General features: G+C 32.3%; 3 protein-coding genes across 4 annotated transcripts in view; 1 reads left to right on the top strand and 2 right to left on the bottom strand.

The window, feature by feature from the left end:
• Positions 1–18,854, bottom strand: part of LOC123265760 (zinc finger SWIM domain-containing protein 8 homolog) — a gene marked incomplete at its 5' end in the record, with an annotated part of 35,651 nt that extends 16,797 nt beyond the window's left edge. Inside the window, one exon of the mRNA XM_044729647.1 lies at positions 18,386–18,854. Coding sequence (XP_044585582.1) covers positions 18,386–18,854 — 469 coding nt within the window. The remainder of the gene's footprint in view (positions 1–18,385) is intronic.
• A 3,633-nt stretch (positions 18,855–22,487) lies between these two features.
• On the top strand, positions 22,488–23,595 carry LOC123265769 (40S ribosomal protein S14a). Of its 2 annotated transcripts, none has more exons than XM_044729657.1 (4): positions 22,488–22,635; positions 22,907–23,061; positions 23,141–23,228; positions 23,314–23,595. In XM_044729657.1, the coding sequence occupies exons 2-4, from the start codon at positions 22,913–22,915 to the stop codon at positions 23,530–23,532; spliced, it is 456 nt and encodes a 151-aa protein (XP_044585592.1). In that variant the 5' UTR covers positions 22,488–22,635; positions 22,907–22,912; the 3' UTR covers positions 23,533–23,595. The 2 variants fall into 2 exon arrangements, with proteins under 2 accessions (XP_044585592.1, XP_044585601.1); XM_044729666.1 differs by having other exon boundaries at positions 22,520–22,619.
• Positions 23,596–24,361: 766 nt separating this feature from the next.
• Positions 24,362–27,451, bottom strand: LOC123265735 (dynactin subunit 4). The gene is made up of 9 exons (XM_044729618.1): positions 27,225–27,451; positions 26,338–26,408; positions 26,097–26,281; positions 25,892–26,034; positions 25,463–25,622; positions 25,212–25,395; positions 24,955–25,153; positions 24,705–24,895; positions 24,362–24,590 (listed from the first exon to the last, which is right to left on the bottom strand). Exons 1-9 carry the CDS (start codon positions 27,351–27,353, stop codon positions 24,374–24,376), a joined length of 1,479 nt encoding a protein of 492 aa, XP_044585553.1. The 5' UTR covers positions 27,354–27,451; the 3' UTR covers positions 24,362–24,373.
• Between the last annotated feature and the right edge of the window lie 95 nt (positions 27,452–27,546).

The raw sequence follows: 27,546 nt of genomic DNA, 5'->3' as shown, positions 1-27,546 counted from the left end.
CTCTGTAAGAGGATTCGAAGCGAACAGAACAGCAGGTATTGTAGAGTATTTTATCAAGTGTACATTTCTTCATAAAAAAATTATTTTTAATATTAATTTTTTTAATGAAGAAAATCAGTATGACATAATATAAATAAATAAATTAGCATCGAATTTCTTAGAAACTCGCTAATCAACAAAAGTTGGACACTGATAGAAGGATTTATTATTTATTAATAATTTAATTTATTAAATTTTAATAAATATTTTTTAACATTCAATAAATATTTATTTGGGAGGGAAGTACATTTATTAATGGTTAATAAATAATAAGTATTTATTAATAGTTAATTAATATTTTTTTGAGTGAATTTGTTTCGCTTGCAATGTCATATGATATCAGGATTGTAAACAAAAATCATCTTTATAAATTATTTGCATTAATTATATTACATTATAATAACGTTTATTGTAAAATACCAAATTCTATCACAGCTCATAATTATTTTTTATATTTTTAAATATTAAAAAGGTTAATTTGTTTAGTGAATTGAATTATTATAATTTATTCCAGCTCTGGGGTTATAAAAAGTGTCAAAAGAAAATTGCTATTTTTGCTTTTTACTTGAAATAAATATTTGTTAACAGTTAACAAATATTTTTAATAAATCGTATTTAATAAACAATTTATTAACTGTTAATAAATATTTATTAAATCCTATGATGTTAAAAAATCATTTGTTCACAGTTAATGAAGCTTATTAAACATAAACAAATCCTCCTATCAGTATAATAGGACTCGTGCCAAACATCACTTAATTTTCACCGAATAAAATGAATAAAAACCAGCTCAAATAAAACCGAACCTCTGCTCCGTCGGTCACTGAACCAAGTTAGCTTCTCACATTGTGAGTCACTTAACTTCTCATCTTAAAACTCGTGGTCCTTAAAAATACAAGCCTTTAAAATAACAGAGCGTTGTTCTAAAAGTAAAAACCAACATTGAATTTAAAATATGGAGATACAAAGAAGTAGAAGTTTAAAAAAAATCTATTTGCCAGAATTTTTAATAAAAAAGGTATGAAAATCTAATAGAAAGTCATATTAGAAAATTTGCCTTGAGTAAACTCGCCTTGCGAGAGGTCCTTGGACTCCGACGAGGTTAAACGTTTATACATATATCCAGCACATAACTGCGTAAGATGTAAGAGGTTGGGCTGTTACGAGCAACCTCCAGAGACTCCTTATCCGTTGGAGAGACATTTACGCGTGTTATTGGCATCAGCAGGTGCACATGTACAAGGATTAATGATCCTGGCATTCTCGATGGATCATTACTCAAAATTTACCAATAACAATAATAATATAATGATAATAATAATATTAATGATAAACAACCGCTTGAACGAATGATACTGAAATGAATGTGCTCGGTAATACACGGATAAGTGGATGTATGAGTTAATGCATGTATGCAATTTAAAAACAGTTTACGGTGGATCATCATTACATCCTACTCGATGCATCACCATACTCACATAAACACAATAACAATAACAAACCGGTACGATCCCAGATACTCAACGCAGAGCTGCTTCGTAGGTACCTATTATATAGTAGGAGGGATAATTATCTTCCCAGAAATTGTAACGGCGTCAAGCTACAATGAAAGTTTATATAAATAATAATACATTTAATGTAATACTTTTTGTGCAATGCTGCTGGAGATAAAAAATTTTATTTTTTAACAAACCCCATGAATAAAAAATTTTTCAAACAATAATTTCATCTATGTTATTGAGAGAATAAGCAAAATTTTGTGGCCAGTGTATTTAAAATGGGTTCTTATGGTTAAATTTGGTATCATTAAAAAGGGCTTGACCTGGAGTTGTTCCTTTTCAAGGCTTCATATCATTCACACCAACAGTCAATTTATTGTGATAAGTACTTAGGCTGCATTCGAAAATTCTCTATCTCTAGATACATAATTAAGAAATGACCTTGTATCTTGTGAACTATTGACATTTTTAAAGATATAAGCTCATCCCGATGTTACACTCATCAAGAGCTTTCATTTAAGTACCCACATCAATTTTTCATATATATATATATATATATGCATATATGAAAAATATATCAAAATGCATGTGGGTACTCAAATGAAAGCTCTTGATGAGTGTAACATCGGGATGAACTTATATCTTAAAAAATGTCAATAATTAAGAATTGACTTTGCTATCTTTTCAACTAACGATATTTTTGAAGATATAAGCTCATCTCGATATTACACTCATCGAGACCTTTCATTTGAGTACCCACATCAATTTTTCATATATTTATATATATATTATATATATGTATATATGAAAAATATATCAAAATGCATGTGGGTACTCAAATGAAAGCTCTTGATGAGTGTAACATCGGGATGAACTTATATCCTTAAAAACGTCAATAGTTAAGACAGTACAGTACAATTTAATCAAAGTCATTATTTAATAGAGCAAAATTTTAATTTTTTTTAGTTCACAAATCACGGAAGTCACATAGTGACTGCAAGGTTGCTGGTTTTTTTTAATCACCAAATAAAATTCTTCAAAAGAAGTTTAAGAAAAAGAAGACGCTGGAGAAGGAAGAGGGAGAAGAAGACGGTAATTTCCATGAATTTCGAAAGAGCAACGACTGGTGAGTATTCCCGAGAGCAATGAGGATCGACGTTATACTCAATTCATGATTCGGATTGTCGAGGAGGATGCACAGGGATGTGGTCGTATCTATCTATCTATATGTATATATTCATCAAGAGTACATATACATATATATACGGAGTATATGGCGTACGTAGCTTCGATACACCTCGATAAATTGAATTTCTCCCTCGACACGAGGCCATCGAGAGGAGTGGATTACTCAACCGATGCAATTTCTTTTTCTTCCAGTTGCCGGACAAATCGAGGGAACAAAACTGAACGTAAACTCGCGGTTACTCTTCTAAGCTGGCTTTGTTTTGTCTACTATTCCAACTACATGTGTGTGTTTTACCTATAAATGTATGGATGTGGATAAAAGTTTATGTACAATGACGATACACCTGGGCCAGAGAAAGAAAACGACCTTGTCACGACGACGATTGATTTCAGCGGTGCACCTGTCGTTCCTTTTATTTAATTTCATGCCAACTTTATTACTTTCTCTTTCTCTGTTCCATCTGTCATCAACGATACGTGCTCCAAAAAATATGTACACACGTATGGCCACTAAAAAAAAAGATATTTGCTCAAAAATACTCTTTCGAAAACTAATTAAATAGTCAAATTATTTATAATACTAGTTAGCCGTCAGCTGTCAATTTAAAAAAATTTTATAATAAAAAAAAATGCTTCGAATAATTTTTATTAATTTTCACATGTTGAATTTTTTATTAATTTTTTTTTTATAATAATTTAATTGCTATAAACTTTTTAAAAAATTTCTAATTATTTAAAGTTTAAATTCAATTTTTTCTCTGTGCGTGCGTGAACTGGCTATTATTAGGGAGCCTTACAAGTATTGTTAATAATTAAAAAAAAAAAAAAAAAACATTTTCGCTGTCAAGTCGTCTCATTGAAGACAATAAAGAGTAAAAAGAATAGAGAGAGGAAAAAGAAGCTTTCGTCAGCTAAAAATTCGGTCGTCGAAACTGCTTGATAGCCGGAAAGTATATACACTTGTATTACTTGGTGTAGGTTGGGGAAGAGAACCAAAGAGGGAGACATTGGTGACTGAGTTTACATAAAATATATACTGTATGTATGTATTAGTATTAGTATATATACTTTAATAAAGTAGAGAAGAAAGTAATTTAGAATTTAAACTGGATAGTGGAGAATATTCCGCTGGGGAGTAAAAAGAGTGTAGCTGATGACTCCCGTCTCTGTTTACCTAAATTCTCTTTCTCTGTTCGGGAGCTCCGATAGCAATAGAAATAGCAGTAGCAGCAGCAGCAGCTTCTTGATCAGTACACAACTCGGAGCAGCACACGAGCATTAATGGCCCTAGATAGAATTCACAGTGGATCGTTTTATATATCCATCCCATAGCAGCCTCGGAGGATCGATACGGTCGCCCATAGCAACGCTGGGCTGCTTCTACACGGAGGGATTGTACGAGTAGGATACATCTCAATGCGACTCCTACCCTTGGCTGAACCAGGTTCCATTCCATATTTTCTAGCTTCCTCCCTGCACTTCTCTGTGTACACTTATACACTCAGCTCTTGCCCTCGTCTTTTTCCTCTGTCGCAAACTCGTCAAAAATAAATACTTTTTTCCCTCTTGTGTTTACTTCTTTTATCTCAACTCCCTCTACTCCTTACTACTTCTTACTCTCGTCTTATTCTTTATCTTATTCTTTACTTCGGCACAATAATATAATCTCCATTGCCTTTCTCAACAACTGGTCGTTCCAAGCTTCCAGGTTGTCTGTGTGTTGTGTGTGATTTACTCCCTCACTCTTTAACTCCTCTTTCCTCCTTCCCTCACTCTCTCTCTCTCTCTCTCTCACTCTCGTGTAATATTATCGGCCACAATAACTCCCTCACAGCCTCCATTTCTTCGATATAATCGGCGAGCCTTTGTTCTACACAGCATTGCGATACAAAGGGTGAATCAGCCCTTTGTGATAGAACCTTTATATATCTATAAGGATAAATCTTATGTACCAGTAAAATAATTACACTTTTTTGCCATCTCCAATTATCTCGCGCTAAAATAATCTGTTTAGAAAACCCAAAATTTATGATGAGAAATTTTTTTATCAAATTGTCTTAAAATTTCATGGGAAAATATTATTTTTATACACTGATAGAAGGATTTATTAACTATTAATAATTTGAAAACAATTATTTTAACATTCAATAAATGTTTATTTGGGAGAAAAGTATGTTTATTAATAGTTAACAAATATTTATTAACAGTTAATAAATATTTTGTTGAGTGAATTTGTTTCGCTTGCAATGTCATATGATATGAAGATTGCTTATAAACAAAAATCATCTTTATAAATTATTTGCATTAATTATATTACATTATAATAACGTTTATTGTAAAATACCAAATTCTATCACGACTCATAATTATCTTTTATATTTTTAAATATTAAAAAGGTTAATTTATTTAGTGAATTGAATTATTATCATGTATTCCAGCTATAGGATTATAAAAGGTGTTAAAAGAAAATTGCTATTTTTGCTTTTTATTTTAAATAAATATTTATTGACAGTTAACAAATATTCATTAACCATTAATAAATATTTATTAACAGTTAATAAAGGTTATTAAATATAAACAAATCCTATCAGTGTATAATTGAGTCAAGTAAAAAGAATTTAAATTAATTATAAGAAAATTCTCTTGATATATAGAAGTATTTTTCTTCTTAGTGTATATTATATTTATTTAGACATCTTATCACAAGACATTTATCACTGGATGTTTTTTAAAAGGTTGATTTATTATCCCATAGAACGGGATTAAATAGATTATTAGTCTTCGGAGCAATCTCGTTGATTACCTATAGAAAGTTGAATCAAATGCATCAGCAGCATTAAGTCAGCAGTTTTGGTTTTTTCATTTTCACATAACATGCCACTATACTTAACTGGGTTGGTACACTTAACATTATATCGATATATGTATGCTGCTACATTACACTAACACATGAGAGAGTTAAAAACGTGACGTTACGTTTGTCATCTTCCGCATGATTACCCCGTCTTTATCAATGTCCAGGTTTCTTTGGTGTGCTAGACGGAAAAGAATGAAAAAAAGTGCAAGGGAAAAAAAATTCAAATTAATCGACTGGAATAAATTGACGGAGACGTGTCTTTGATCGTCTACCAAAAAATAAACCAAAAAAAATATATTTTTAAACATCACTTAACTTTAAAGTGTGCTCGTGGATAATGCGGTATATACATATAGAGAGCTGAGTATTTGATTGGAAAAGGAAAATACGTGATCGATAGAGTAGCAATAAGAACCAAGAAGTAAGGAGCAATGAGTAAGAAGAAAAGATAAAATGATAAAAAGTGGAAGAGTGAGTTCTCGGGTGAGTCCAACAGATAACCAAATGAAGATAAGACTACTACCACTCGAGTACTAGAGGGCGGTTTCATAATAGAACTCAAGGTTCTTATTTAATTTACTTTTATTTTTTATTTTTTATCCCTGGTACGTGCCTTGTACCCTACACTTTTCCACTTTGTCGTTTGTCTTTCTACCAATTCTAGCCAAGTCAACTCACTCCAAGGTCACGTCGGATTTAAATGCACTTTGTTCATTGCTTCTTGATTACTAAAATATTTATATATCTAATTTTTGCTGAAAGTAATTTTTTTAAAAATAATTATTTTACCGAAAATTGAATAAAAACTCATCATTTAAGACATGCTCATTTTAAACTTCAAATAACTTTTTAAAAAAGAAATTTATCAAAAAATTGTAATACCTTTTTTTTAGAGCGTTAAATTTCCTACAAAAATCTAAATCACACTTTTCGTTACATACTTTCTGGAAGAAGATATAAAATTCCAAAGTATACTGATAGAAGGATTTGTTTATTTTTAATAAGCTTTATAAAACAATTTTAAAAATGTGCAAGCATGTTTGTAGTAAAAGATTATCTTTAAATATAATTATAATGTCTGCAATAATATTTTTAAACGCGCTAATATTTATTTTTTTACTAGCGCCTTGTTTGGGCCCATAACCTGTTGCAATTTATTTTTGGCCATAAAAAATACAAATAAAATTTTTTTAACAAAAAAAATAACAAAATTAGAAGCTGTATTGTGAATTTAATATACGAAAAATTTGATTTGAGAGCGAATGCATTATTAAAATTAATAAGATAGATATTTAATGTTACTTTGTTAAGAAACTCTCCAAAATAATATTTTTCTCTGAATAACAACCCAGATGATGATTTACAATAACAAATTCTCAGCATACCTATCACCAGATCCAAAGTTTATATACATGTCACAGTACTCAGTGTGTATGCTGAACAATAAATAAAATGATGAAGGAATTAGCAGTAAGGCGTTGAACGATTCGTCTGGAATACAGGCATCGCGATGGTAATGGCTGCTAGGCACGCAAGTTAAGGGGCGCGATTCAAAGTTAAATATACCAGGAGATGGAGGAACTGTAGGAATAACTGGAGGAACTCGAGGTACGAAAGTAGAGTGAGTAGAGGGTTAACGAAGATGAAGAAGAAAAAGGAATAACGAAGACAAAAACTCCATAGAACTGGCCTGGATTTCCTAGGGCAAAGCTTTTACAAACATTAATCGATTAAAAATTTTTCCGTCTCTCGTTCTTTTTGTTCTTGGGTAGCACCAGCGGCAGCCAGCTAAATTGAAAAATAATATTGTGGAGAAAAATATAAATTCCTTGCTCCGTTTAATATTATTTTTTTCGCCCGTCACTCTGGGGCGTATCGACGGGTTGTAAGAGGCGACGCCGACGAAATGCTACACGCAGAACTTTTATTATTGACGCTAAACATAATATGTAAGTACTTGGGAGAACTATACACTTGAGCTAATACATACATTGACAAGTACAACTACCTACTGTACAGAGTAGTGTGCAGTGTAGGGCCGACGTGAGATCCTTTGCACCTGTGACTGGTAACGATGGTTGTGGACGTTTCGCATCCTATTATTTATTCATGTCGCGTATCGTTGTAACGGTCGTACGTCTTGGCAACTACCGTCCTACCAACACGTATCACTATTACACACAAATACTTAATATTAAATAATAATGAAATTTTATTTTTACTAGCATAGATATTATTAAGGTTACGGTAGCAAGTTACTAAAGTTCGCCAAGATAATTAGAGTTTTAACAAAGAACTAGACGGCCAAGTAGTAGCTCTACGTACGTCGTATGCACGTATGAATTTTTAATACCCGATAAATTGTTTTTAACAGACATGCAATAAAGGGAACAAAGGATTTCAAGTTTCACGACCAGGTTGTCTCGATTTAGAGCAATAAAACACTACGGCTAAAAATTAAACTACACTGAGAGAAGGATTTGTTTATATTTAATAAGCTTTATTAACTGTTAATAAATGATTTTTTAATATCATAGAATTTAATAAATATTTATTAACAGTTAATAAAATGTTTATTAAACATGATTTATTAACTGTTAATAAATATTTATTAATGGTTAATGAATATTTGTTAACTGTTAATAAATATTTATTTAAAATAAAAAGCAAAAATAGCAATTTTCTTTTGACACTTTTTATAACCCTAAGGCTGGAATACATGATAATAATTAAATTCACTAAATAAATTAACCTTTTTAATATTTAAAAATATAAAAAATAATTATGAGCTGTGATAGAATTTGGTATTTTACAATAAACGTTATTATAACGTAATATAATTAATACAAATAATTTATAAAGATGTTTTTTGTTTATAAGCAATCTTCATATCATATGGCATTGCAAGCGAAACAAATTCACTCAACAAAATATTTCTTAACTGTTAATATATATTTGTTAACTATTAATAAATACTTAATAACTATTAATAAATGTACTTTCCTCGCAAATAAATATTTATTGAATATTAAAAAATATTTTTTTTAATTTTATAAATTAAATAATTGTCTTCAAATAAATCAAATTATTAATAATTAATAAATCCTTCTATCAGTGTACGGCTAAAAATTAAACCAACTTTTGAGGAGCAAAAAAACCCAATGGACAGAGTGTCTACAATAAATAGATAGATGGATAGATGTACGTATTATATAGAGCAAAAGGAGTTTAAGACTTATCCGTCTTTAGGACACAGAATAGAAGAGATGAGAAGAGAGCTAAAAGTTGAGCGGCACAAAAGAGGCTAAATCGTGAATCTGAGAACAAAGAATGAATGTTGGTCGTCGGCAGGGTCCTTGACTGTTGTTTGTAAACAACCAATCCGAGAATTCAAGCTCGCTGTTCCTTTTGCCAAGATTGAATCTCTCTGATATATACCAGCGAACGAACCAACCAGCGATCCAGCGAAGGCATCCTTCGTTCCTTGAAACTCATTTCAGTTTCTCTCTTATTCTCAATATTTTTTGCCTTCAGCTCTCTGCTTTTTAGCCAGCTCGCCTGGTCATTCTCAACTTCAACTTCTCGAGCTGGCCCTCTCCCAACTTATGCCACTATCTTGGTTGTCAGCCCCGACAACTTGCAATCTCCTCCAGACACCAAAAGTTATTTTATTTCGGTTGCTGACCATCCAAGGTGCTGTGTAGCTTTAACTCCACTAGCAAGAAATCGGCACTGACCTCCGACATTCTCCTCGACTTTAAAACCGTCTGCTGATACTTATATATCCTTCTCCTGCTCCTCTTCCTTTTCCTTTTCCTTTATACTCATACCAGTTTAGCTATAGAGCGGCGCCAAAAGGTCCTTTCAATGAAGGAACCCACGTCGGAGGAGGTATAAAACGGAATCATAAAAAAAACACCAACCTACCTATCTACCAACACACACACACACACACACACACATTACCTAAACAGAATACTGCTCTACACTAAAAGCACCAATATAGATACGCATAGGGGACGAGAAACAGCAGACTCACCCTGGTTGCTGCTGCTGCTGCTAGTTCTGGCAGGAGGGACGGGATTATAGTGCTCAAGAATAAAAATAATAATAAAAAAGAAAAAATAACTAAGTGACGGTAGACGGGACTTGTATACCAGGTGCATTGACTCAGGCTAAACCGGATGTCTACTACCTGCGGGTTGTCTATGTATTCATCGGTCTCTTATTCACACCGTTAATATATATGTTTATATTCAAACTGGAGCCGATCGAAGCTAACCAGTCAATTTTGCTAATAAACGTTATCAAGCTAATTGTACGCTTTTAAACGGCTATCAATGCTCGACTTTGTCTTTAAATAATAAACTTTATCTTTTATAGTTGATATTTTCTGTTGTTGTTTGTTTGTTGGGCAATGTGAGATGCTCGACTCTTGTCCAGAAGTAATAACTCAGTGTCATTGTTTATTGTTGACGGGAGCATAGTATCCATAACGGTTAACTGGAGCGTCAATGACATTTGCAAATGGCGTCTGGAAACTCGAGAAGTTGCACACGTCATAGCATGGGTGTTGCTATACCAAGTGTTGCTTATACTCCTGTTGTGTATTGATGTAAATATACACTATATTAGTAGGCATGTGTGATATGGATATCAGCACATATCCACGTATAGGTATATCGGTATACGTATTTCCAGTGAAGTCATTGAAGTAATTGAGGAGCACGTAAATAACAGGTAACATTTGCGATCATTTTATGCATCTGTTACGGCTCTCTCTGTAATATCTATTATGTTTCACGGGAAAACCCTTCTCTTGTACATATATATCCACCTATGCATATATAATTGACCGGATCAATAATTGAGAGCTATAAAGTATACAATAAATTAATATTGTATGCACACATTTGACTAGCTACGTATACATATGCCGTGCGTGAATTGCTGGCGAGGTTGTTCGCATTTTACTGATATTAAAAACAACTCTCTGTATTTTGTCTAGTCAATTTTTCATCAATACAGTGCGCGGTAAAAACAGATTAATCAGAGATAGAAAAAAGTGATCCTGTTTTTTTTTACAACTGGTATTTATTTCTTGCAATACAACAGATAAAAACAAAAAAAAAAAAGTTGTTTGGATAAAAAATAAACCGATAAATAATTATTTTAAAACATACCAGGATTACGAAAAATTAATAATATTTTATAAAAAATGGATTTTTTTTATTAATGTAACGCATGAAAAAATTTATTTGATGATAGATATGATAAAGCAGTATTTTAGCTAGTATACACCGTAGAGAGATTTATACTTTCGGAAGTAGGTGCATAGATGGATATAAGTATAGATGCATTAAGCTCCGTTACTGCACTTAGCGAATACTCGGAGTAGAGGCGGAGAATAAAGAGAATAAATAACGAGATGAAATTTTCTGCAAATGTGGAATTAGTGGGCACATGAATGTTTGATGTACGCACACAACTCCGATGATGAGCCTTGGGAGCCTGGATAGTGAGCTTTAATTAATCGCTACCGGAAACAAGTGGTGTCAAAGAAAAAAAACGTTTAAACGTTAATGAGAAGTTGGATGATATTCCAATGTAATGGTAAAAGCTTAAACGCTACGGGAAATTGAGGTAACGCTATACTCTGTGTCAAGAATAAAGTGGTGTGTTGATCCGCCGGAAATTCAGAGTACAAACATATACATATACATACATTGATATTAGAGTTTCTGCAGGAGTTGCGATAAAATATATGTGAATGTATGAGTGTGTACACATGAGTGTACCCGTATAGTATGAATAAACGTGGAAAAGCAAAGGAAAGTAACAGTGAGCAAAGTTGTCCGGTTATTACGTGTACAGAGGGCGCAAATCCATTGTTCTCGGCTTATAACAACTCCCGGCCAGGTGTGCAATTCGCCTTGAGAATGACAAAGAGGGATAGGATACGGTTTCAACATTCACAGTTGTATATAACTTATAATTTACATTATATTATTATTACAGTGCACGCAATTCCATCAATTAATAATGTTCCTGTTTAATTGGGACTTTGATGTATTTATTCAATAAAAGTTACGACACAGACTTAAAATTTAAGCTGATCCTTGGCTTAAGTGTATCGGTTTATCGAACGCTAGAGGATAGTCGATGGTAAATGGTATAAAAGGGCAAACTATGCAATGTATATAAATATATTTATGTATGTAGTAGATCTATATAGGATGTACTGAACCACAAAGAATCGTGTTGGATTTTTCGTTTAACGCTTTCACGATGACCGATCGAGCGAATAAAATCCAAGCGCTACCGAAACGCATTTTATCCATGAAATTCCTTTACTATACCTGCTGACGTAAGCAATCAATTTGTAAATTCAACAGGCAACTTTGCCTCAAAGCGCAAATACAACCATCATCTATTTATGTTTCTTTTTTGGGTATATGTAAATATATATTTCTATAGGTAAATAGTGGAAAAAAAAAAAAAAAAAATTATTCTGCATGCATAAGCAAACGTATTAAATTGAATGCAAATAAAAAATAGAAAAAGGTATTTTTGATTTACATTGGAATAAATAAAAGGCACGCGACAGTGATATTGGGGTTGAGGATTAAGGTCGATGAGCAAGGTCGTAAGTAGTGGCCTGCGGCTAAACGTACATACGTAATTATCCAGGTACAATAGAGAGTGTTGCAGCTAATTTAGCCGGTTAGACATTATTACAGCGATGCTAAATGTTAGTTAACATAAATGTATCAGAAGCTGACAGAAAATCTATGAGTGCGTGAACACGCCTCCCACGACACTACAGGGGCGTTTAATTGAATTTATGGGTCATTATCAGAATGTAAACGATTGCGATCGATGATAATGTAGAGGACATAAATCCGTCGGGCGGCACGACCGCTCGTTAACCGCCCGATCCTTTAGAGCAAACTAAACTCCGGCCCACTGTACTATTATATTCAGCAACACTGCATACTACTACAGAATAAGATAATAATAGTTGTGCAGCTGAGGGTTCAGGGTTCAGCTTCTAAGATGTGATGAGTATGTATAGAACAGCCCACGGACCAACTAACACATATATGAACATGTATATATGTGCTACTGATGGTACGTGTGGTCGACCAAACTAATCCCAGCATCTTAAACCGCAACATCAGTCTCAATCCTACTTTATACTCAACTCTGCTCTCTTTTTTCTCCATCAACTTAAATTTACTCTTTTACTTCTATCAATCCTCATCTCATAAACTATTTATATTTATATATATATATATATATATATATTCCCGTTATTCTCTTTGTTTTCTTTTATAAATTATTAATCATCTATATTATTAAGAGAATAAGCAACAGTGTATTTAATGATAAAATGAGTTTTTATGGTTAAATTTGGTATCGTTGGAAAAATCTTGACCTGGAGTAGTGTCTTTTCATGGTTTCATATCATTCTCACCAATAGTCAATTTATAATGATAAGTATTTAGGCTGCATTCGAAAATGCTCTATCTTCAGATACACAATTAAGAAATGATCTTGTATCTCGTGAACTATTGACATTTTTAAAGATATAAGCTCATCTCCATGTTACACTCATCGAGACCTTTCATTTGAGTACCCACATCAATTTTTTCATATATTTATATATATATTACATATATGTATATAAAAAAAATATATCAAAAATGCATGTGGGTATTCAAATGAAATCTCTTGATGAGTGAAACATCGAAATGAGCTTATATCATTAAAAACATCAATAGTTAAGAAAGTACAGTGCAATTTAACATAATTAAGAAACGACCTTGTATCTTGTGAACTATTAACATTTTTAAGGACATAAGCTCATCTCCATGTTACAGTCGTCGAGACCTTTCATTTGAGTACCCACATCAATTTTTTCATATATTTCATATATTTATATATATATATATATATGTATATAAGAAAAATATATCAAAAATGTACGTGGGTACTCAAATGAAAGCTCTTGATGTGTGTAACATCGGGATGAGCTTATATCTTTAAAATATATATTATATATATGTATATATATGAAAAATATATAAAAATGCATGTGGGTACTCAAATGAAAGCTCTTGATGAGTGTAACATCAAAATGAGCTTATTATATTTAAAAACTTCAATATTTAAGAAAATACAGAGCAATTTAACAAAAGTTATTATTTAATAGAGCAAAATTTTGTTTATTTATAGTTCACAAGTCACGGCAGTCACATAGTGACTGCAAGGTTGCTAGTAATTAATTAATTATATTATTTTGATTATGACAGGAGCATAAAGAGAATATAATGTAATGTCCTACGTAATAATAATTACCGATGAAAAATATCGGGTTTAATAGTATGAGTAATAGCGTTGGTTAACTTTTCCGCGGATGACAAATACAGTGAGGACATTACTATTACGTACTCATGGAAATAGTAGGACATATATATAGAAATACCGATGAAACGGAATGGAAAAGCCCGGCTGGTGGCTCGGGTTCGTATTCGCGAAATGAAAGCGACACGGCAACGGTTTTATACATATATATATGTAGATGTACGTGTTGTAAAATAGTAAATATAGTTATATTATATAGATTTAGAAAAGGTTTGGGTGTGCGCGCGTGCAAGCACGATAAAACTACTCACACAGCGTTTAAATATATGTGCGTGCATAAATGGCGGTCGAGCGCATGCACGTGTACAACCTAACCAGTACAGAGTACAGAGTCTATAGTACCGGTAACATCGACCCGGGAGTCTTGCTAGGCCCACTACCTCACATCCTACCCGCTACCTCCATCCAGCTCCACCACCATCCCCATCAGCAACCAAAGCAAGCCGGCGCTGTCGACTCTTTGTCACCCTCCGCGACCCGTACCAAAGCCTCGTCAGCCCCGCTAACCACCCCCACCTGACTATTTCTATCTTTTCCATCTCTATCTCTCTATTTCTACCTGAGATTCGTTGCTAACTCGTCATCGTAGTTTTCCACCCCCGAGTTCCACAACCTCATTACCGGTCTCATCGCTCGCGTGCAACAACTCTACTATCGTCATTTTTTCTCTTATCTCGGGCAGTTCGCCCTGAGAACACTCGCGTGACACTTTTCCAAGATATGGACATGTTACATGTTACATGTTACATCGACATGTGTGTAACCAACCGATTTTAAGTAAGGTGTTACTGCCAACTAATGCGCTCTAGAAAATTTTAAAAATTCCTGACAAATAATCTATATTCTAAAGAAATATAATAAAATATCAACGTTCTAATTAGCAAATTGTTTAACTTCATTTTAGAGAATCTTCCATTTGTACGAAAATACAATTAGTTCGAAATTTATTATAATTCTAAAAAACCATTTAACATTTAATAGAAATATAATATTTTGATATATAAAATAAAATAAATAAATTTATTAAGTAAGACTTAATTTTTTAAATTCTAAAACATATTATAATAAAAAATACTTAACTACCTTTAAATACTTAGTTTTAGGTATGGGCGACTTTAATATTAGTAAAATATATTTACGTAAATATAAATTTTTAAAATATTTCAATTCATATTTTTTCGCGGTAAATGTATCAAGAAAAATGAAATTGTAGGTAGTGTAAGGGTAAGAGTAAGGGAATTTTTAAAAAGATAGAACCTGGAAGATGGCAAGACGGATAAAAGTACATAGATAAACACAGACCTCGGGAGAAACAAAACTCTAAGATTGCGTTGGAACTATAGAACAAAGGAAGGTTGGTTGTTGATTCTGTTGGTGCTACTGCGACTACTGACGGTAGTCTGGCGAATGGTGAAGGAGTCGCGAAAGCCTACTGGCTCTTGGGAATAAAACTCAAATCATATATCTCATGTACATGTCTATCTACATGAGACAGATACAATCCGCCGGAGGCTATACATGAAAAAATAAAAGAGGAGTTACATGTAGCTATATGTATATTGAAAGAAAAAAGCTCCAAAATGAATCCTATGTTAATAGGATTTTTTTGTAACAGTTTTTTTGCATCCAGCAAACGTGATCGGGTGATGAATCAGCGTCAGCACCAGCGTATCATTCATTTATGTAGTGTTTACTTTTTATTTGAGTTCTTTATACTGGAACACACCAGAGGCTCCTTTGTCTTCCTCGGTAAATAAATAAAAAGTATCGGTACTCGTGAGACTGAATACGACTTTCCAATCGGGATTGAAGCGATTGGAAACGATACTACGATATTGTTGGTTCGTTCTTTCGAGTATTGGCTGAATAAGGAGAGGAAAATAAGAGACCGTACGGTATATCGGCGACATGAGAGAAGTCCAAGAGAGTCCTTGATCTGGGACGAGGGGTTCGAGACCGAGAGAATATATAACTTTGAAGGAAACGAACAAAATATAAAAAATAAACAAAGAGGCTTCTTCTGTATGTATCCTTTGAGAATCAGGATGTGTTACTGCTCTTACTCATTGTACTTACTGCTCCCGAGAGTAATTTTTTCTTCAGTACAGTGCAGAGCAGAGAAAGAAATGCTTTTGATTTACATTTGAATCACCCCCGCGTACAATTCTACGTGGGGAAAAATTGCAGTAGTAATTACTAAAAAATGAGTTTGAATTACTCAACTTGGATTGTATATTGGAGTCGCTCAAACTTGAAACTAAATATTGAAAAATAGTTAAGTATATCGACGGTCTAATTAGCAATTGGTCTAACTTCTTATTTTTTAGAGGGTGCACTGATAGAAGGATTTGTTTATATTTAATAAGCTTTATTAACTGTTAATAAATGATTTTTTAACTATTAATAAATACTTATTAACTATTAATAAATGTAATTTCCTCCCAAATAAATATTTATTAAATGTTAAAAAATATTTATTAAAATTTAATAAATCAAATAATTGTCTTCAAATAAATTAAATTATTAATAGTTAATAAATCCTTCTATCAGTGCAATTAAATTTTTTAAACTCGCTTTCTCTGTCTGTCAACTCCTTGTCTATGTCACTCCTCACAATAAATCCTATTATTTATTATTAAATATATTACAGGTAAAAAATGGTTTTCAGTATCCATTGCAATCTCTTGGTTCGATTCCCGCGTAAATTTACCCTCAACTCCCTTTGCTCGGCTTGAGAGTCGAAAAGTACGTCGTCGTTGTCGTCGTCAACATCGACCTACCCTTATATTCAACCCACCCGCTGTGATTTATATCCCAGTACATATACCTATACTTATATTATTTTTTCTTTTTCTTGAGCATTTCCCATCGCCCTACAAACTCCATCCGCCGTTGCTAACGTCATTCACATTACCGTCGAGGGCTTTAACCCCGTTATTATTTCATCCCCATTTATTTTACTCTTATTTTTATTATCTTATGCTATATTTATTTTTATTTATTCTTTCGCTTGTTACAAAATTTAAAATCCGATTTGAATTAATGGGAGATGATTAAATCGTAACGAGGATAAAATTTAAGTTAATAATTTTATTAATATTTTTTATTTATGTATTGTCCTTCAATTTCGAATTAAACTCGAGCACTGAAAGTTCAATTGATTGAATGAATTATTTTATGACGACGGCTGGGATAATGATGAAGACGATGACGACAAGGATGATGATGATGATGATGACGAATGCTCTTATGAGTCAGCTTTTAACTGTACAGATATAATACTGACTATTGCTATTTTGAGTTGAGGATGACGCTCGTGCTTGTTAAAAAGAGCAGCACACCGTGGTGGTAATATACTCTCAGTTAAGTCGTCTCAAATGGGAGAGACACGCGACCAACGTGTTTACGTCGCGGAGTTCCGTGAGGATGCACATGTACTCGTATAAATTTATTTATCCATATGATCAGATGATAAATACACATATGTTACGCTGAAGAGAATTAAACAGAGAGAATAAGATGGAAGGAAGAAAAATTAAGGCGGGACAAGTCTCGTCATGCCCTCGAGACGATCGTTAATGCTCCTAGGGTGGACAATAGCTTCACGTGGCAGTGACAAAGAGTCTCTGGGTCTCTTGTGAGGCAATTTTACAACATCTACAAGATATTTTCTTATTTACTTCTCCTATACTTCTTAAATTATTTTCAGCTCTTTTTATCTTTTTCTCTTGCTCCTTTTGTCTGTTTCATCTACTCAGTTACAGTTCTCCCTTCTTTGGTTCTTAAAAACGATTTTATCTGCTCACTCGTTCACTCTCTCGGTGAATATCAGAAAAATTTTTAAGTCACTGACTCAGAGAGTGCACAGCAATATTAAATTGAACAGAAAAATAATAAAAAATACAAATAAAAAACTCCTTTTATATTCGTACTCAGAGACCCGTAAAATGTAACCATCGATCACTCAATGATAATAAATGTTATTTTTTTTTAATTCAATAAAAAACGGTGGCCGTAGCTGCGGAGTATTGTATTGGAAAGGATCAACGATAAAAAAAAAAAAATAAAATAAAATGTTAACATGACAAAAGAAATTTTTTTCTCAACAAAAAAAATAACCTTTTCTTAATATTTAATTTTTTTTTAATTCGCCTAACGATATTCGTTATCATTATGAGTTGAAAAAAAATATACCTCAACAATTACCTGGCTTTAACTGGCTGGAGAAAAAAATTGTATAGGGAATTTTTTGTTACGTACAATTTATCGCAGCGCGCCCGTAGAACAGAGGGACAAAAAATGGATAATTACATAGAATGAGTCGAAAAGAAAAAAAATGTAAAATTTGATGTAGAAAAAAAAAAGTAGAACTGACCTTCAGATTTCTTAGAGATGCCAAAGCCTGCGGGCGGTCGCCTCCATCCGCGCCAGTTGTTGATGAGCGACTCGGCTTCGCTGCTCCAGCTGCAGAGCGAGTCCTCTTCAAAGCGATCTGAGTCGTCGAAGGAATAGCCATCTGCTTCAGCCAGTGCCTCTTCCCAATCGTGAATCGCCCGAGCCTGAGGACCGTCTACTCCAGTAGTGGTGTTTCCTCCGGCTCCACCACCCGCGTGATGGTTATTCCCGTGGTTGTTGTTATTGTTGTTGTTGCTGTTGTTATGATTGTTGTTATTATGGTTGTTGTTGTGGTTGTTACCAGATCCAGAACCCGCTCCGGGTCCAGGTCGTTCTCCACCTGGTCCACTTCCACCCACCACCACGGGGGATCTCGCCAGGTTGCCCGCCAGTTTAATTGTCGTACGAAATATCGCGCGACACCACGGGCACTTCTGGATCACACGCGTTTAATTCACGGGACGATCCGGCCCCCCTCGATCCCCCCGATGACGCCACTTTAGCGACCTTCCGCAACCTCCTGGCTAAACAATAACAATATACATACTATAAATAAATACTTAGTATTAACATATTTAACATATTTCCACACACACACACACACACACACACACAAATATATACTTGATGCATCAATATTCACACCTTGAATTGCTTTTGTTTATCGATTATCCTTAACATAAAAGTCTATCAACATTTTTGACTACGTCAGGTCACGGCTAACGGAGACAATGTAATTCCGACGGTGAAGCGAATAATTGATTATAGGATTCGACCATTCATTATATTAATACAACAATGCCTATTAATTTCGCTGTAACTGACAACCATTTTCAACTACTAATACAATATTATTGACAATTCAAATTATGTATTATAAATCAATTTATTATTAATATGACTAATGTCGGTTAAAAGTACACTGATAAAAGAATTTGTTTATAGTTAAAAATATTTGTTAATATTTAACAAATCATTTATTAAAGGCCACTTTTTAGCCCTTAACAAATATTTCTTAGTATTTAAAAAAATTTATTAATATTTAATAAATGAATATTAGATTTTTTAAATACAAACAAATTATTTTAAATACTAAGAAATATTTGTTTAATACTAAAAAGTCGTCTCTAATAAATGATTTTTTAACTATTAACAAATATTTTTTAATACAAATAAATCCTTCTATCAGTGTATAGATATAACTGTTGCGAGAATATTTACAATAATAAATTTTTTAATTTACTATTATTATTGCAGTTGCTGTTGCTGTTATTGTTGTTGTTGACGTTGTGAAAATGTTTTGAAATATTTTTTTTTCACAGGAAGTAATGCATAAAAATCTAAAGCAGGTCAACGTCGTAGAACCTTGAAAATATCATTATCCTACTGGTAATAATTTTTATGTCTATAATAACTCTGAGACCTTTCACTTAAATCACAAGCAATTCGCATCCTTATTTTCATAAGTTACTATGTTATTATATATTATATATGAACTTTCACTAAAAACTGAGCACCCGTAATACAATCAATGTGAAATTCTCTCGGTTTGATTAAATCTTTAAAAATCGATAGTAACAATTAGAACAACCCAATCCAAGTTCACCAGGACAAAACTTTAAATAAATTATTAAAATGTCTGGAAAATAAAAATTAGTATCAATAATTTAGATTTTATCTGTGACAAATGACTAAACAGCTGATCTATGTTTTTGATAATTATCTACATGTGTGTAATTAGTTATTTATATCATAAATTAAAGTCGAATCGTGTGAAGAAAAATCAAAAAGGAGAAACTAAACCTGCAATGCAATAAATTGGAAAAAGTAAATGGCTGTCTGGAGACTAGAAACTGGATAAAGAGAGCGTATGACTATGAAGGCTACAAACATATTATATAGGTAGAGCGGTTAAGTTTTGTAGTTGGAGTTATGTCCTAGTCAGAGGAGGAGTGTAGAGCCGAGGAAATGACAGGAGTTTTGACAACCGTGAAGTCTGCCAGAAACATATGGGACGCCATGAAAGAATAGTATTTGTCAGGCAGTACCTTGACGGGTCGACAGACTCTGGTATCGCGGGAGGAACTCGTACGACGACCCCGAGTCCCGAGTAATTCCAGGGGAGCCACCCCTCTTAAATCTCGTGGTGTCGTGGTCACATACACTCGTTTCTTATTCCTATTCCTATTCCTGTCATCCTACCCCAATACAATCACAAACTCTTTCTCTCTCTCGTTTTCGCGATCTCTCTTTCTCTCTTACTCTCATCTTCATTTAAACAACATCCAGTCCAGCTTTCTCTCTTCCTCTTTTTCTCGATCCTTCTTTGTCTTTATTTCTGTTAAAATTTACTGGGTTTTTGTTATCTCCCACATCATTCTCACTAAACCCATTTAATCCGTTGGCTACACTCAAAATTGTCTAATAATTTAAATAAACATTTTAACTTAAACAAAAAAAAAAAAAAAAAAAAAAAAAAATATCTTACCTTTATCGTACACCGTTTTGCAATTTCCAACTGTCAATTAAACTCAGCACTGTTTCGTTGTAATTTATTTTTATTACAAAATAAATATACTCTTTGTTTTTGTTTTTAAAACAGTAATAACACAGTGAGAGGTCTGTGAAAAATGAAAATAAAATAAAAAACTTGCGAAAAAAGCACAATAAAGAAACAAAAAAAGAGCACGAATCCAAAAGCCAGCTGAGATAGTTAGCACACAAACCGCCAGTTTATTATTTTTCGCAATCGTCTTTCCAGCGTATTCACAACAGTGATTACGATGTCCGAGGATCCATACTAAGTGTCGTTATCCGCGATGAATAATCAGCTCACTCATCACTAGCTCGCGAATCAATTCCTTTGTGTCGGGGAGATCACACACTGTCTCACTTCAGTCCAGTTTTCTCTTGCTGCTCTAGCCTACCCCATCGACGACAACAACAAATATGGCGAGCACTACGAGCTCCTGCACCGAGCCTGCTGATCTCCGGGCCAACGACAGGGAGAGTCTCCAGCAAGACCAGATGGCAGCACCAGCTCTCTCTCCCACCATCACCCTCGATCATTATTATTATTATTATTATTATTATTTTAACTAAAAAAAATAAAACAAAATCAGTCATGCTCCATCATGCTTTCTGTAGTCCATTGTTCTCATCACACTAAATAATAATAACAATCACTATGATAATAGTTCATTACATTTTATTGCAACTATTTTTATATATCCTTCAAGTAGTTGCTTATTTTTTTTTTAATTTTTTATGACTCACTTTAAAATTTTAAAATAATGATACTAAAGTTAGCCGACGTTCAAAAATTTTTCTATTTTTTTTAACAATTGAATTGCTAGTAAAAAAATACTTAAAAAAAATTGCATGTTTCATTTTTTAAATTTTCTACATGTGAAATTTTTTGTTTTAATTTTACAGTAACAATTTTTTCAATAAAAATAATTATAAAAATTTTCAGATGTCGGCTAATTTAATTTTCATTTAAAATAACACTAAAGTTAGCCGACATTTTTCATTTTTTTTTATTTATTAAACTATAACTAAAAAATGGTTTTTAAAAATTTCACTTGTAGTTTTTCAAGTTTTTTACAAATGCAAATTTTTCTTTATTTTTTTTTAATAATTTTTCAATTTAAAAAAATTCTAAAAATTTTTAAATGTCGGCTAACTTAATTTTCATCACTTAAAATTATAAATAAATTAGATAAATATAATAGTTGACAATTAATGTCACTAAGAGAATTTTTTGGAAAATTAAAATTTCTGACACTTTTTTTGGTCAGCTGATTCACTAGTTGCTATTTTTTTACTTTAATTAAGTCATTATTATTAATAATAACTATTGACAGTTAAATAAAAAATTTTGAAAATGAATAGTTACAAAAATGACCGCTAGGGGCACTCAATTTTAAACTGGCGCGCATTTTTAATTTTTTTTTGAAGTGAACAACAATAAAAAAATTAATAAATTATTTAAAAAATTGATTGATTCATCAAAAAAATAAATGTCACCTTGAAATTAGATAACTATATAATTAATATAGATAGATAGATAGAATAATAAAGTATTTTTTAATGACAGGAAGTGATTGAACAAACTGTAGTTTGAACATCGGCGCCACTTTCCAGGAACTAAACAGCGCTCGAAGTGGATAAAGACTATACTCGGTCTTTTCCATATCGTCAGCAGCAAGGCTGTAAGTCGAGAATTAAGTAAGATTTTATTTATTTGTTATTAATTAAAATAACTATTGGTGTTATTAAATATTTATTGAAATAATTTCTTTGTCTTCTTAAAATGAATTAATAATTTCAATTGATGGGTATAATTTCGCACTGGTGTGGATGTGGCTGGATAAAAAGTTGACATCGAGGTTTAATGTGTTTATTCCAGTGTACACTAACCTAAAAAATTTTTTCAAGATAAACTAACAAGTGAATAAGTGAATAATAAATTATTAATAAGTTAATTGTTTAATTGCAGTAAAAAATGGCTCCCAAACGCTCAAAGGCGCCTAAAGAAGAGGCCCAAGTATCTCTTGGACCCCAAGTTCGTGAAGGTGAAATTGTGTTCGGAGTCGCTCACATTTTTGCCAGCTTCAACGACACATTCGTCCACGTTACTGACCTTTCAGGCCGGTAAGTTATCCATTCTTGAGTTATTACTTTTAATTCTTCAGAAAAAATCAATAACACCTTTTTTAATTACTGTTTTCAGTGAAACCATTGCTCGTGTCACTGGTGGTATGAAAGTTAAGGCTGACCGTGATGAAGCTTCACCCTACGCTGCTATGTTGGCTGCTCAAGTACGTATCAGTGTTTACATTTAATTGTCACAATTGGAACAAACAAATTTGTTGACAATTTTTTTTTTTTTTAATTTTTAATTAGGACGTAGCCGAGAAATGTAAAACTCTTGGCATTACTGCTCTTCACATTAAGCTCCGTGCTACTGGTGGCAACAAAACCAAGACCCCAGGACCCGGTGCGCAGTCAGCTCTTCGTGCTTTGGCTAGATCCAACATGAAAATCGGAAGAATCGAAGACGTTACTCCGATACCATCAGACTCAACCAGAAGGAAGGGAGGTCGTCGTGGAAGACGTCTTTAAGCCATTTATACTATTCTACCATTTCCTTATTCTGGGTTTAAATAAAATCTTTGAAAAAAATTACATCAAGACCTGCGTATTCAGTTTATTTGCGGTGATTAGTTACAAAAAAACAATATCAATTAATACAGCTGCCCAATTTCAAAATACAGTAACTATTTTAAGATTTTTTAAAATTTTTCTTATTAAAAGAAAGTTTCCGCGCCTAATTGATAAAAAATTTGATTTATGAATAAAAAATATTTTTCACAGCCGAGACCAGTAATTGCAGTTTCAATCAGCTTAGCGAAACGAATGGAAATTTTGAAAAAACGTTTTTAGAGGTAATAGATAACTTAATAAACTATTTCACCACAAAGCTTTTTTTTTTTCAAAAATTTCATTCGTTTCGTAAAACCAATTGAAACTGCAATTGCTCTGCTGTTGGGAGTGCGACAGAGATAGTTCCATTGAACTCCGTGAGAGCACAGCGAGAAAAAGATGGTCTCGCCTGTTAAGAAAAAATACTTGAAATTAAGGTCTAAAAGTTATGATGATGAATTTAGCAGATATTTAATAGATTTTAGAATTTTTTTTAACAAAAAAATTATGGCAAAAAAAAATGTAAAAAAATTGACATGTAGAAATTTTAAAAAATTAAAAATGCAATTTTTTAAAACTAATTTTTTGGAACAAATTTTTTTATTAAAAAAAATTTTTAAATTCTCTGGTGATTGCTAACTTTAATGTCATCTAAAAGTTATAAGAAATGCAGCAATACTTATAAAATTTTGCAGTTACTCTGTTTTAAAATTGGGCAGCTGAATATATTTTTATTTTTTTTTATAATAAATATTTAAAATTAACATTTCTTAAGTTTATCAAGCGTGAGAAATAATTTAACTTTTAAATCGACTTTTTGCGGCGTCTTGTGCTCCAGAGTTGCGATTGTATTTATGTATCCGTACTGCATAACTAATCCAACAATAATCGGTTCATTCTCTTTGCCTTCCTCAGGAACAAGAGGTGTTACTTGCAATTTCAGTACTGCTTTGTTACCCTTTCGCCAGACTACCAATCTGTTATTTAATAATTCATGTTATTCATGGTTGCAAATTTGTAAAATATTTAAATTACTCTTACTACTATTATTATTATTATTATTATTTTTATTAGTACTAAGAGATATTTACTTGGGATCGTCTGGGAATGTTTGTGTATCCCCAGTATCGTCGTACTCAGCTGCATCGTCGCGCGGAGCTAGAATCACTGGACCAGTTGGCAATTCAATGGTTGCTCCAGAAACAATCTTCACTGGCTTTGGATCTTCCAGTACAGACGCTTGTCTCACCACAGACGGTAATAAATTCGGCGACTCACAGCCCTAGAAATCAGGTGGTTAATAAATTTGCCAAGAGACTCGACAATAAATATTTAAATTACCAATTGCATATTCTCGCGTTTGAGTTCCTCCTTCTCGCCAGTCGCTGATGTCGTAGTGGATGTCGTCGGAGTATCTTCAGGCAGTAATATTATTTGTGTTTGATGTTGGGTTGGATTGCAGAATTTTAGCAGCAATTCACTCGGCTTGCCGACTTCCAGAGGTTCAAAAGTAACGATCCGTACTTCTGGTACATGATAGCTAAAAAAAATAATTTATTTAATAAAAATATTTCAAGGATTGAGTTGAAGAAACTTACAAAGCTGCCAATTGAATTTTAAACTTGATAGATTGAGGAGAAAACTCTGGTTTGCTGACATTGTGCTCACAAACTCGACATCTCTGGGATCTTTTTACAGGAAATTTTTTATGCTGCGGTCTTAGCTCGTAAATTTTCTCAGCTTGAACTTCTGGATGCTGCAATCGTTGATCTAATGTTGTAACTGTCAAGCAAAAATATTTAATTTATAAAAATTCTTTTCACAAATTTATAATAAATAAATAATATACTTTTTGTTATGTCAACTGGAGAAGAAAAGATAGACGCAGGCAGTTCTTCGACTTCTTCAGAAGCAACAGAAGGTTGAGGGAAATTAGATTGCTGCCATTTAGCTTCCGAGACTATTGGAAGTCCAGCTCGTTTTCGAGCCATTGCAGATGTTAGTCCAAACTTTTTATGTAAAATAAAATTACTATAAATATTTGCAATAAATATATAATACTAAAGTTAGCCGACATTTTTTATTTTTTTCCATTTATTAAATTGGAACAAAAAAATATTTTTTAAAAATTGCACTTAAAGTTATCCAAGTTTTTTACGAATGAAATTTTTTTTTCTTATTTTTTTTCAATAAAAAAAATTATTAAAATTTTTAGATGTTGGCTAACTTAATTTTCATAATAAAGATTAGCTTATTAAATTATAAAAAAAAATATTACAAATTGCAGAGAAGTTCTTTTTGGATCAAACTTTTTTCGTTCCTGATTTTGACGCTCACGCGAAGCCAGTATTTTGTGAAAGTCAATCAGTGCAGTTATTCTAGCCGCGTGAGGATTTTCTTGCTCCGGCCAACCCCCGGTAGCTAAAATAAAATTAAAATTAATATTTTTTTATTAAAAAATGTTATTATAAATGACTACGTACCAACAAACTGATCGGGAATCCCCGCATCTCGGGAACTCCATCGACACAACGAGCAGCACAAATAATAAACCTTTTTAGGTGTTACTTTAGCATCTTCGGCAGTCGCAGCTGGTCTTATTGGCGGGTGACCAGCTCGAATAGTCAGTGTTTGAAAACAACAAGGACAGTCGAAACAATTAGAGCATCTGTAAGAATTAAAACTGTCAATATCGAATGCTGTGACGATTGTTGGAGCACTTACTTGTTTTTCTTCAGTCGCACTTCGGAGGATGGTAAATTTTCTAAACAATTTGGACAGTAGTGAGAGTCGACCTGAATAAAAAATAGTAATTTATTGTCAGAATAATCGATTTAATTGTAAAATTAATTTAGTAGATATTTAATAATTTTTTTTTAAAATAAAATATGGCAAAAAAATTAAAAATTTAATTTTTTTAAAATAACTTTTCAAAACAAATTTGATTATAAAAATTAATTTGGCAGACATTTAATAATTTAAAGAATCTTTTTAATAAGTAAATTACGATAAAAAATAATTGGAAAAAAAAAGTTGACATGTAGAAATTGAAAAAAATTAAAAATGCAATTTTTTATAAATACTTTTTTGGAACAAATTTATTTATTAAAAAAAAAAATTAAAAAATACATGATATTAAAGTTAGCAGTCACTTGATAATTTTTTAATTTTATTTAATAAGTAAATTTGCTCCGAAAAATTATTTCTAAAAAATTGCATTTTTTATTTATTTAATTTTCTAAATGTCAATTTTTTTTTCTCATTTTCTTTGACATAATTTAATTGTTAAAAAAATTCTAAAATATCTGCTAAATTATAAGTGTGAATTTAGCAGAGATCTGATAATTTTTTAATAATTTACAAACAATTTATTTGTAACAAAAGAAATAGAATAAAAAAATGCATATGGAAATTTTCACAAGTTTTTTCTATGCAATTTTTTAGATTTTTTTTTACAACCATTAAGTTAAAATTCTAAAATATTAGCTGTTTGCTGAATTCACTCTCATGCTAAATTAATTTTCATAAAAAATACTCAAGTGATTGCTAACTTTAATGTCATATTTAATTGTTAAAAAAAATTAAAGATTAAATTTTAATTGACAGGTTACCTCATGAGAAACACAATAACCACACCTAATCTTTAAACAATGTCTACAAAAATAAATCCGAGAAATAGGTTTCAATGATCCGCAACCACAAACATATCGCACATAATCTGGCTGAAGTAAATAAGCCATTATTACACTAAAAATAACAAATAGGTATTCCCCAGTGGATTAGATTTAAAAATCTGACAATTAACTTGACATTCTTGGCAACAAAAAATTACTCCCAATATTCTAGTACCATCTTGTACCCCAGGTGGCGTAACTTGAAGCGCCAATTACAAACTTCCTAATTTAATAAGAAGAAAATAAAAAAATCAAATGA

This window comes from Cotesia glomerata, linkage group LG1, assembly GCF_020080835.1.
Source record: "Cotesia glomerata isolate CgM1 linkage group LG1, MPM_Cglom_v2.3, whole genome shotgun sequence".
Lineage (NCBI taxonomy): Eukaryota > Metazoa > Arthropoda > Insecta > Hymenoptera > Braconidae > Cotesia > Cotesia glomerata.
This window is presented reverse-complemented; position numbering and strand designations above follow the sequence as displayed.